The sequence below is a fragment of the Pongo abelii genome, chromosome 18, assembly GCF_028885655.2.
Source record: "Pongo abelii isolate AG06213 chromosome 18, NHGRI_mPonAbe1-v2.0_pri, whole genome shotgun sequence".
NCBI classification, from domain to species: Eukaryota; Metazoa; Chordata; class Mammalia; order Primates; family Hominidae; genus Pongo; species Pongo abelii.
The window spans coordinates 23107764-23121185 of NC_072003.2; the positions used below are offsets into that span (position 1 = coordinate 23107764).

Genomic DNA, 13422 nt, shown 5'->3' on the forward strand with positions numbered 1-13422 from the left:
ATCACTGGGAAGGTCTGACATGTAGGTTCCTACAGGGGAAAGCTGGAGGCAGGGCTCCTAGGCCCATGGCAGGGCTGCAGGAGTCCTGGGTCCCTAGAGGTTGGGGCTCTCACTCACACACACCAGGTTTAGGTTGGGATGCATGTGCACATGGGCATTATTGGGGGACACAAAGGCAGAAGCCCATTGGGTGGAAGACCATTGGGTGGAAGACCATTTGGTGGAAGCCCATTGGGTGGGGCCGCAGAGGTGGTCTGGCAGGCAAATGTAGTCCCCAAACCAAGGCTGACCACCCTGGACATCCGTCCTGCCCTGGCCTTGCTGGGGCCTCACCCAGGCCATGGGCAGGTGCCTGGAGCCACATGGGGCATCCCTCCTGGACCCCTGTGTCCTGGCTATTGAAGAGTGCTTAGCGCTACCCTGAGATGCTGGTGCCAGGAGGGAGAATCTGGTCCCAAGATATCTCAGGTTGGAGATTAGGGAGAATTACAGAGGGAGGGCATTTAACATAGGTTAATTCCCTGAATAAATGCTCAACACAGGGTATTGTTGATATCAGTATTTTATTACTTGCAATCTGAGTGCTCACCTGGGAAATCCTAAAGATATAGAGGACTTGGAGGAGCAGAGTAACTGAATTTAATTTAAAAGAACACAAACATTGGAATCGTGGCACTCCTGATACTTTCCCAAATCAACACTCTCAATGCCCCACCCTCATCTTCACCGTAGTGGGGAGACTAGAGTGGCCAGGGATTTGCCTTAGGTGCGCAGTGGGTTCTGAGTTCACTGCCGATTACATCTGACCAATCTCCTTTTTCCGAAGTTCATTCCGTTTAATCTTGCCAGTGATGGTTTTTGGCAGCTCTGAGACAAACTCCACCTGGTTGAGGATAAAGCAAAACCATAGTGATTTAGTCCTGCTGCCATTTCCTAACAATTCTCCACTCTCCTTCTCTGCCCCTCCACAGTCTCCCATGCAGGCTGACACCATATGGTGGCCTTAATGGAGTCCCCAAGTATTTCAGGTTCTCCCCCTGGCCCCTAGAAGGTGGATGCAGCCATAGGATTTGCTTTGACCCAGGAGATGTGAGTGGAAGTGAAGCATGTAACCTTGAGGCAAAAGAGTTGGGAGCCATTGAGACTGTCCACCCTCTCCTTCAACTCTTAGAGCAGCTGACAGGTCCCATATGGAGGCTGCTCCTTTATTCTGGTGGCAGAATGAGGAGATGTAGAGGACAGGGCCCAGGAGAGCCATGGAGGACATGAGGCATGAGCAGAAAAAGAGCCTTCAGTGTTGTAAACCTCCATTGTTTGGGGCTGTTTGTTACCTACAGTGATACCTAGCCCGTCCTAGCAGGGAACTCTTCAGGGGCACCAGATCCCTTCCATCTGCCCTCACTCACCTTCCTTGGGTACTTGTATGGGGCTGTCACTGACTTGACATGCTGCTGCAGTTCCTTGATCAGCTGATCCTTGTCATGGGACAGGAACTGTGGGGTCAGGACAATAAAGGCCTTCACCACCTGCAGAATGAAGGCATGGGCTCACAGTGAGTGCCAACCTACTCCATAGCTTAAAAAGTCAATGTTTATTGAATGAGTGGTAAAACAAGGTGACAATGAACCCTACAGTGTTTTGGAAAAGGAGAGGACCAGGTGTAAATCCCTGTATTTCCAATTCCCACTCCATGCCTTGAAAAGTTATTTGACCTCTCCTTAACCTCAGTTTTCTTTTCTGTGAAATGGAGACAATAAAGCTTCCATTCTTCATTTGGTTTCTTTAAAGCTTCTATGAGATAATACATATAAAACATCCAGCTAGTTTACATTTATTATTACTCCCGTCATCAATATTTTCATCATCATTTTTACTGTTATTATATATGTAATTCTGTGCCAGAAACCCAATGGGCATTTCATAATTACTGGCAAGTTATTATTTTTATATTAGCAATCTTATCCAAGTTTTACTGCACAAGGTCTCACATATAGAAGGTGATCAATAAAGACTTTTTTTTTTTGAGATGGAGTTTCATTCTTGTTGCCCAGATCGGAGTGCAGTGGTGTGATCTTGGCTCACTGCAACCTCAGCCTCCCAGGTTCAAGTGATTGTCCTGCCTCAGCCTCCCAAGTAGCTGGAACTACAGGTGCCCCACACCCCATTCCACCCGCCTGTCCCCACCACGCCTGGCTAATTCTTTTTTTATTTTTAGTAGAGACGAGGTTTCACCATGTTGGCTAGCCTGGTCTTGAACTCCTGACCTCAGGTGATCGGTCCACCTCGGCCTCCCAAAACGTTGGGATTACAGGCATGAGCCACCGTGCCCGGCCTAATAACACTTTTCAACATACAAATGCATGTATGTTCCGGAGCCACGTTGCTGAGATGCCATTCTGCCTCCACCCCTTAGTAGCTGGGTGATGTGGAGAGGTTACTTAACCTCCTTCTGCTTCTCTTTCCTCATCTATGAAAAGCATAAGTGTTCTTAGATTACTACATTGCATGAGAGTTAAGTGATTTGGCATATATAAGTGCTCATTAAATAGTATCTAGCATCCTTTTATTCAGAGCCACAGAGAGTCCACAGTGTCCCCTGGTGACCATACCGTGTAAATGCACATGCACACTATGCCCTTCCACCAAGGCTGCACAGGTAAAACCTGGATGTTTCCCCTACACCTGCTTTCCTAGTGCCCACGCGCAGACATGATGATCTCTGTGTTCTCCTCACCTCCCCTCGAATCGGGTCTGGGCTGCCCACCACAGCTGACTCCGCCACCGCTGGGTGCTCCACCAAAGCGCTTTCAACCTCTGCAGGCCCGATGCGATACCTGGAGGATGAAGGGTTCTGAGGCACATGCCAGGGCTGGGGTGAACCAAGTCCCCAGATCCCCTGCTTTGGAGTCACAGCTTCCTTTGGCACAGAGGGTGGAGGTCATAGGAAGCCAGAGACCCCTGACTTGTCTGTGTCATGCGCCCAAAGTGTAAAGACCTGGACATTATGGGCTGAGAAATACAAGACTCCGGTGCTCCCGGCTTCTTGCCTCACTGCCTGTATTGATGGAGGAGGGCTAATGTTTTGTCTCCTCAGAGCTTGGCCCAAGCAGCTTCCCCCAACACGAAATCTCTTGGAAGCCTCAAACTTGGTCTTAAACATTCATGCAAATTCTGCATACTATTTCCCATTGTATCAGCAGGATTTTTGGCTTTTATTATATATATTTAAGGCTTACAACTTAATGTTTTGATGTACATATACATAGTAACGCAATTAAAACACTCAAGCACGCTGGCATATCCATCGTCTCACATAATTGCCTTTTTTTTTCTTTTGTGGTAAGAGCATTTAAAATCTACTCTCTGTGCAAATTTCCAGTACATCATGTTTTAGAAATTAAAAAAAAAAAATCCCATCCAGGCTGGGCATGGTGGCTCACACCGGTAATTTTAGCACTGTGGGAGGCTGAAACAGGGGGATCACTTGAGGTCAGGAGTTCAAGACCAGCCTGGCCAAGATGGTGAAACCCCATCTCTACTAAAAGTATAAAAATTAGCTGGAGATGCTCACTTGAAGCCAGGAGGCAGAGGTTGCAGTGAGCCAAGATCAGGCCACTGCACTCCAGCCTGGGTGACAGTGAGACACTCTGTCTCAAAAAAATAAAATAAAATAAAATAAAATATAAAAAATAAAATAAAAATCCCATCAATTTCTCCAAAATATCCAAGGGAAATTGTTACTGTAGTGTAATGTGCCTTTTTATAAATCATGTAGGGGTTAGGGACAGGGGCTCAGAGTCAGATTACCTCAGTTCAAATCTGGATTGCACCCTGTGCTATCTTTGAATCTTTAGGCAAATTTCCTCACTGGTCAGTGACCCACTTTCCTCGTTAGTAAAACGGGGATAATAATCACATCTCCAATCCAGCTTTGAGAGATGGGTTATATAAAGCATTAAGGACAGTGTTTTCACATAGTAAGTACTCCAGGTTAGCTAAATAGTTATAGTAAGTAATATATTTATACTAATAAATAATTTTATAATAATATATTTATTATGCTCATAGATGTATAACAAATATATTCATAATAATAAAAATAAACAATAGCTAAAGTTAGCTATTATTATTACTATGTTTGTCCTGTGACATTTGGTGCTGCATTAGAGGGGCAAAAACATGAAATAGGCTCCCTGAACCTATGGAGACCAAGACAGAGTCTCCCTTCTCAATTCCATTCCCCACAACCCCACTTTAAATTTCACAATGTCTTATTATGGCTCCTCTCCCAGACCCTCTTGAATTTCATTTTGCTTGATTCTTCTGTGTGCAGAGAAGGTTAGGGAGGTGCACTGAAGCCTGGAATCAGGGCACCATAGACACGGCTCTATTCAGATTTAGGCTGAAATTTCACCAATGCATGAAAAAATGTCTAGGTAAGCAAAATTCCATGAGGCATGTGACGGCAACAACAGCCAGCCCAGCGTCAGCCACACCTACCCAGAGGCATTAATGATGTCATCACTCCTCCCCAGGAAACAAATGTAGCCCTCTTCATCCATCTTTCCTCTGTCCCCAGTGTTGTAGAAGTCCCCGCATTCCACTTCAGCTGTCTTCTCTGGGTCACCCTGCAAAAAGAAGAGAGCTCCTTTGTTGAAGGCAGTGAATTTAGAGGTGATGAGTCACAACCTTGGGTTCCAATCTGTGTTTGAATTCTGCCTCTGTTTCTACTCGGTACCTGGGCAAGTTTTGCCATTTCTGAGTCTATTTTCATTACATGTAGCACATGATGCATGCGACTGCTCTATGAGTGGTTGTGATTAAACCAATTTCAATGACAATGTTTAAAAATATCAATTTGGCCGGGCGTGGTGGCTCACGCCTGTAATCCCAGCACTTTGGGAGGCTGAGGTGGGTGGATCATGAGGTCAGGGGTTCAAGGCCAGCCTGCCCAACATAGGGAAACCCCATCTCTACTAAAAATACAAAAATTAGCTGGGCATGGTGGTGCATGCCTGTAATCCCAGCTACTGGGGAGGCTGAGGCAGGAGAATCGCTTGAACCTGGGAGGTGGAGGATGCAGTGAGCCAAAATGATGCCACTGCAATCCAGCTTGGGCAACAGAGTGAGACTTCATCTCTCTCTCTCTCTCTCTCTCTCTCTCTATATATATATATATATATATATATATATATTCATTTTGTGTGACACTACACTAGAATGAAATTTCCATTATACTGTACCTTGCTTACTGCTATAAGCTCAGCATTCACATATAGTCTGGACATATGAGAGGGGTCAATAAACATTTGCTGAGGGAATTTTCTTCCCTAAATACTATCTTATTTGATCCTCACAAAAAGCCTATGAGTCTAGTATGTTTTTAAGTTAACTTTTCATTTTAAGATAAATGTGGACAGCATTTAGTTGTAAAAAATAATGTGGATCAATGCCCTGTACTCTTCACTAGTTTTCCACAGTGGTACCATTTTGCAAAACCATAGATCAGTATCTTAGGCAGAATACTGACCTTGATACAATCCACCAGTCTTCAGATGTCCCATTTCACTTGTGTGTGTGTGTATTTAGTTTTATGCAGTTTTATCACATATGTAGGTTTGTGCATTCCCCACCTCATCAGGAAGATCTCTGATGGTGCTCTTTTATAACCACACCCACCTCCCTCTCATTCCCTCTTCCTCTCCTCTCCCCATCCCTGACCCCTTGCTAACAACTAATTTGTTCTCTATTTTTATAATGTTGTTGTTTCAAGCATGTTATATAAATACAATCATGTAGCATATAACTGTTTGCGACTGTTTTTTTTTTCTCAGCATAATTCCCTAGTGATTCATCCAAGTTGTGCGCACAAAAGGTTTGATCCTTTTTGTTGCTGAACAGTATTCCATGTTATGGATGTAGCTCAGTTTTTGTTTAACCATTTATCTGTTGAAAGCCATCTGGGTTGTTGTCTTCAGGTTTTGACTATTTTGAGTAAAGCTGCTATGTACATTTGCATACATGTTTTTGTGTGAAGCTGGCACTTTTTTTGTAGCCCATTTTAAATAAGAAAAAAACCTAGGCTTGAGAGAGGCACATTTATTTGCTTGCTCAAAGTCACTCAACTGCTCCCTGAGAGGGGTGATATTTGAATTTAATTCTTGCTTCATGACCGATTCACTTGACCCCTAAGCAATACCTCTTGTGGAACATGAAATGGTTTTAAGAGCTACCTGAAAAAAACATTTTAAAAACATCAAATTACATCCCTTTTTGGATTCACTTCTGATTGTTCCGAGTATATCAAGTTGATTCTTAGTTTAGTGCTGATATGCTGTGAACTCTCTGGAAGTCTCAACAGGAAGACATGCTTCAGGATCAGAGCTTCCAATGAGAATAGGATTTAGGTAGACTATGAGAAAATTGTTTGTTTTTTTTAAGCCTATAGTTATGGTTATAAATGCCTTCTGTTTATGGCAAGTAATACTGTTTTCCACTTGTGATATTAGATCAATGTGAGTGCCTTTGTGGACTGAGTTGAGAGGTACAAGATGACATCAACAACATAAATGGAAGATGGAACTGTACAGGAGTAGAGTTTTTTTTTTATGCAATTGAAGTTAAGTAGGTATTAATTCGAATTAGATTGTTACAACCCTAGGATGCAATTTAAGTTAAGTAGTTATTAATTCAAATTAGATTGTTACAACCTTAGGATGTTGTATGTAATATAGTAATCATAAAGAAAATATCTATAGAATATAAACAAAAGAAAATCAGAAGGGAAAAAAATGTGTCGCTACAAAAAGGAAACTAAATGTAAAAGAAGGCAGTTATAAAGGAAATGAGGGCCAGAAAATATTAAGCCACACAGAAGACAAATAGAAAAATGGTAGAAGTCCTTCCTTATCAGTAATTACTTTAAATGTAAGTGGAGTAGTTCCAAGTCTTTGCTATTATGAATAATGCTGCAATAAACATATGTGTGCATGTGTCTTTATAGCAGCATGATTTATAGTCCTTTAGGTATATACCCAGTAATGGGATGGCTGGGTCAAATGGAATTTCTACTTCTAGATCCCTGAGGAATCACCACACTGACTTCCACAAGAGTTGAACTAGTTTACAGTCCCACCAACAGTGTAAAAGTGTTCCTATTTCTCCACATCCTCTCCAGCACCTGTTGTTTCCTGACTTTTTAATGACTGCCATTCTAACTGGTGTGAGATGGTATCTCATTGTGGTTTTGATTTGCATTTCTCTGATGGCCAGTGATGGTGAGCATTTTTTCATGTGTTTTTTGGCTGCATAAATGTCTTCTTTTGAGAAGTGTCTGTTGATGTCCTTCGCCCACTTTTTGATGGGGTTGTTTGTTTTTTTCTTGTAAATTTGTTTGAGTTCATTGTAGATTCTGGATATTAGCCCTTTGTCAGATGAGTAGGTTGCGAAAATTTTCTCCCATTTTGCAGGTTGCCTGTTCACTCTGATGGTAGTTTCTTTTGCTGTGCAGAAGCTCTTTAGTTTAATGAGATCCCATTTGTCAATTTTGGCTTTTGTTGCCATTGCTTTTGGTGTTTTAGACATGAAGTCCTTGCCCATGCCTATGTCCTAAAAGGTAATGCCTAGGTTTTCTTCTAGGGTTTTTATGGTTTTAGGTGTAACGTTTAAGTCTTTAATCCATCTTGAATTGATTTTTGTATAAGGTGTAAGGAAGGGATCCAGTTTCACCTTTCTACATATGGCTAGCACCCAAATGTCCAACAATGATAGACTGGATTAAGAAAATGTGGCACATATACACTATGGAATACTATGCAGCCATAAAAAATGATGAGTTCATGTCTTTTGTAGGGACATGGATGAAATTGGAAATCATCATTCTCAGTAAACTATCACAAGAACAAAAAACCAAAAACCGCATATTCTCACTCATGGGTGGGAATTGAACAATGAGAACACATGGACACAGGAAGGGGAACATCACACTTTGGGGACTGTTGTGGGGTGGGGGGAGGGGGGAGGGATAGCACTGGGAGATATACCTAATGCTAGATGACGAGTTAGTGGGTGCAGCGCACCAGCATGGCACATGTATACATATGTAACTAAACTGCACATTGCGCACATGTACCATAAAACCTAAAGTATAAAAATAATAAATAAATTTTAAAAAGAAACAAAAAAAATAATAAAATAAATGTAAGTGGAGTAAACTTTCCAATACAAAGGAAGGAATTGGCTAAGTGGATAATAAAACATGATCCAAATATACACTATCTACAAGAGACTCATTTTAGATTTAAAGACACGAATTCCACTGGGCACGGTGGCTCACAACTGTAATCCCAGCATTTTGGGAGGCTGAGGCGGGTGGATCATGAGGTCAGGAGATGGAGACCATCCTGGCCAACATGGTGAAACCCCGTCTCTGCTAAACATACAAAAGTTAGCTGGGTGTGGTGGTGCATGCCTGTAATCCCAGCTACTGGGGAGGCTGAGGCAGGAGAATCGCTTGAACCAGGAAGTCAGAGGTTGCAGTGAGCTGAGATGGCACCACTGCACTCCAGCCTGGCAACAGAGGGAGACTCCAACTCAAAAAAATAAAAAAAAAAAGACACAAATACGTTGAAAGTTAAAGGATGGAAAAAAATATATTCCCTGCAAATAGTAACCAAAAGAGAGCTTGGGTTGGGTTGTGTGTTGTTATACTAATATCCGACAGAAAAAACTTATTTTTTTTTTTTTTTTTGAGTCGGAGTTTCACTCTTGTTGCCCAGGCTGGAGTGCAATGGCACGATCTCAGCTCACCACAACCTCCGCCTCCAGTAGCTGGGATTACAGGCATGTGCCACTGTGCCCAGCTAATCTTTTGTATTTTTAGTAGAGATGGGGTTTCTCCATGTTGGTCAGGCTGGTCTCGAACTCCTGACCTCAAGTGATCCACCTGCCTTGGCCTCCCAAAGTGCTGGGATTACAGGCGTGAGCCACCATGCCCGGTCAAAATAAAGTTTAAGTCAAAAACAATTGCAAAAGATAAAAAATGATATTATATATTAATAGAAGGGTCAATTCACCAAGAAGATATAATAATCATAAACATATAAGCAATAAACCTCAGAGCCCCAAAATACATGAAGCAAACATTGACAGAATTTAAGGAAGAAGTGTACAGTTCTACAGCAATAGTTGGAGAATTTAATGTACCACTTTCAATAACGAGTAGAAAAACCAGACAGAAGATCAATAAGAAAATAGAGGACTTGAACACCACCACAAATTAATTGGAGATAGCAGACATATACAGGAAACTCCATCCAACGGCAGAAGAACACACATTTTTCTCAAATGCACATGGAACATTCTCAAGGATGGACCATATATTAGGCCAGAAGAGAAGTATTAATTAACTTTAAAAGACAGAAATTATACAAGGCATCTTATTAAGTCACATGAAAGGAATTAAGAGAAGGAAAAATTTTTAAAAATCACAAATTTTTCCAATGTTTGAAAAATTAAACAACATACTCTTAACTAACCAATGAATCAAAGAAGAAATCACAAGGAAATTTAGAAATTATCTTGAGAAAAATGAAATAAAAAACACAACGTATTAAAACTTATAGATTGTAGCAAACACAGTGCTAAGAAGGTAATTTACACATATAATGTCTTAGCCCATTCAGGCTGCTGTAACAAAATGCCATAAACTGGGTGGGTTATAAACAATAGATATTATCTCTTAGAGCTCTGGAGGCTGGGAATGCAAGATCGAATCACCAACAAATTTGGTGTCTGGTGAGGGTTCATAGATGGCTGTCTTCTTGATGTGGCCTCACATGGAGAATGGCACTCTTCTGGAGAACCCTACCGGAGTTGCTTTTTAAAGGGCACTAATATCACTAATCATCAAGGAAATGCAAATTAAAACCACAATGAGATATTACCATACTCCTGCAAAAATTGCCATTGTTAAAAAAATCAGAAAACAATAGATTTTGACATGGTTGTGGGAACACTTTTACACTGCTGGTGGGAATGTAAATTAGTACAGCTGCTATGGAAAACAGTATAGAGATTCCTTCAAGAACTAAAAGTAGAACTACCATTCAGTCCAGCAATCCCACTACTGGGTATCTACCCAAAGAAAAGGAAGTCATTATATGAAAAAGACATATGCACATGCGTGTTTATACCACAATTTGCAATTGCAAAGATATGGAACCAACCAAAGTGCCCATCAACCAATGAGTGGATACAGAAAATGTGGTATATATACACCATGGGATACTACTAAGCCATAAAAAGCAGTGAAATAATGTCTTTTGTGGCAACTTGGAAGGAGCTGGAGGCCATTATTCTAAGTGAAGTAACTCAGAAATGGAAAACCAAATAGTGTATGTTCTGACTTCTAAGTGGGAGCTAAGCTATGAAGGCACAAAGGCAAAGAATGATACAATGGACTTTGGGGACTAGAGGGGAAGGTTGGCAGGGGGTAAGGGATAAAAGACCACACTGTTCAGGTGATGGATGCACTAAAATTTCAGAAATCACCACTAAAGAACTTATCCATGTAGCCAACAACCACCTGTACCCCCAAAACTACTAAAATAAAAAAATAAAAAGGGCACTAACACCATTCATGAGGACCCCGTGCTCATAATATAATCATCTTCAAATATTGCACTGGGGGTTAGGATTTCAACATACGAATCCGGGGAACACACAAACATTCAGTCTTTAGCACATACATTAAAAAAGATCTCAAGCCAAAAACCTTACACTTTAGGGAACCAGAATAAGGAGAGCAAACTAAACCCAAGCATAGCAGAAACAGGAAATAAAGATTAGAGTTCATATAAATAAAATGGCAAATAGAAAAACAACAAAGGAAACTTAATCAAAAGTTATTTCTTTTGAAGAGATGACAAGTCTTTAGCTAGATTGATTAATAAAAAAGTGAAGATTAAAGTTACTAAAATTTTACAGAAATGAAAAGAATTATAAGAGAATACTATGAACAATTGTATGCTAAAAGGTTTGATTACCTAGGTAAAATGGAAAAACTACTGGAAACACACAATCTACCAAAAACATGAATCACAAAGAAATAGAACTCTGAATAGATCTGTAACTCATAAGGAGATAAAATTAGTCATCAAAACCTTCCAACAGAGAAAAGGCCTAGGCCAGATGGCTTCACTGATGAGTTCTGACAAATATTTAAAGAAGAATTAAGACCAATTCTTTTCCAACTCTTTTTAAAAAATTAAAGAAAAGGAAAAATTTTATAAGTCAATCTATGAGGCCAGCATTACCCTGACACCAAAGCCAGACAAACACTGCAAGAGAAGAAAACTACAGACCAATAACTCTTATGAATATTGATGCAAAAATCTCAGCAAAACACTAGAAAACCAAATCCAGAAACATTTTAAAAGAATTATACATCATGACCAAGTGGGATTTATTCCTGTTTCAACATACAAAAATCAACAAATATAATAAACCACATTAATAGGATGAAAAGAAAATAACCACATGGTTTTCTCTCAGTTGAGGCAGAGAAAGCACTTGACAAAACTCAATACCCTTTCATGGTAAAAACACTAAATAAACTAGGAAACTTCCTCAACATGGTGAGGCCACATATAAAAAACCGGCAGCTAATATTATTCTCAATGGTGAAAGTTGGAAAGATTTTCTCCTAAGACCAAAAACACGAGGATGCCTGCTTTCACCACTTCTATTCTACATAGTCCCGGAAGTTCTAGCCAAATCAATCAGGCAAGAAAGAGAAATAAGAGGCATCTGAATTGGAAAGATGAAGTAAAATTATCTCTGCATGCAGATGGCATGACCATATATAGAAAACCCAAAGAATTTTACACACTCAAAAAAATGTTAAAGCTAATAAATAAATTCAGTAAAGTTGTAAAAAACAGAATCCACACACACACAAAAACTCAATTGCATTTCTGTGCACTAAAAATTAAAACTCCAAAAAGGAAATTAAGAAAGCAATTCTATTTACAATGGCATCGAAAAGAACACAAGACAGTAGTACTAGTAATAAATTTAATCAGGGAGGCAAAAGACTTGTACACTGAAAACTGTAAAACATTACTACAGAAAATGAAAGAAGAGATAAGTAAATGAAAAGACATATGATACTCATTTATTGGAGACTTAATATTAAGATGACAATACTGCCCAAAGCTATCTACACATTCAACACAATTCCTGTCAAAATCCCAATGGCTTTTTTGTTGTTGTTGCAGAACTAGAAATACCTATCCTAAAATGCATATAGAATCTCAAAAGACCCCAAATTGCCAAAACAATCTTTAAAAAGGTGAATAAAGGCCAGGTGTGATGGCTCACATCCATAATCCCAGCACTTTGGGAGGCCTAAGGCAGGTGGATCGCTGGAGGCCAGGAGTTCAAGACCAGCCTGGGCAATATGGAGAAACCCTGTCTCTACTAAAAATACAAAAATTAGCCAGTCTTGTAATCTGGTCTCAAAAAAATAAGTCAATAAAAATTTTTGAAAAAGGAGAATAAAGTTGGAAAACTCACACTTCCTGACCTCAAAACTTACTACAAAACTACAGTAATAGAAACAGTGTGGTATTGGCATAAAGATAGACATATCATTGCAATAGAATAGAGAGTCCTGAAAGAAACTCTCCCATATATTGTCAATTGATTTAAGTATAGGTGCCAAAACCATTCCATGGAGAAAAGTCAGTCGTCAACAAATAGTGCTGGGAAACTTCAATGCCCACTTGCAAAATAATGAAGTTACATTACAACACATACAAAAGTTAACTCAAAATGGATCAAAAATATTCTGGTGGGTATATAAAATGGTGCAGCCATTGTGAAAGTGGTTTGGTAATTTATTTCAAAAAGTGCCACATAGAATTACCATGGAACCCAGCAATTCCACATCTGGGTCTATCCTCCCAAGAAATGGAAGCAGGAACTTGAACAGATACTTAAACATCAGTGGCCGTAGCAGCAACATTCTCAATAAGCAAAATGTGGAAATAACCAAAATGTCCATTAAGAGACAACTGGGTACACAAAATGTGTTATATACATACAGTGGAAGTTTATTCAGACTTATAGAGGAATGACATTTTGTTACATGTTAAGACATAGATGAACCTTGAAAACGTTATTCTAAGTGAAATAAGCCAGACGCAAAAGGGCAAATGTTGTATAATTTCACTTATATGAGGAACCTAAAATAGGCAAATTCACAGATTTTAAAAAGCAGATTAGAGAGTATCATGTGCTGGAGACCGGGGCAGTGAGATGTGGCTTATTGAGTAGAATTTGTTTGGGATGGTAAACATTTTCTGAAGATGGGTAATCGTGATGGCTGTACAACACTGTTACTTTATTTGATAGTACTGA

The 13422-nt window shown here is 40.0% G+C and overlaps 1 protein-coding gene across 1 annotated transcript in view; it reads right to left on the bottom strand.

Annotated features, from left to right (window-relative positions):
• Nucleotides 1-546: 546 nt before the first annotated feature.
• LOC100444423 (acyl-coenzyme A synthetase ACSM1, mitochondrial-like) overlaps nt 547-13422 on the bottom strand; it is a 61442-nt gene continuing 48566 nt past the window's right edge. The window contains 4 exon segments of the mRNA XM_054533557.2: nt 547-883; nt 1407-1526; nt 2735-2834; nt 4501-4628. Coding sequence (XP_054389532.1) covers nt 797-883; nt 1407-1526; nt 2735-2834; nt 4501-4628 — 435 coding nt within the window. The 3' untranslated portion in view covers nt 547-796.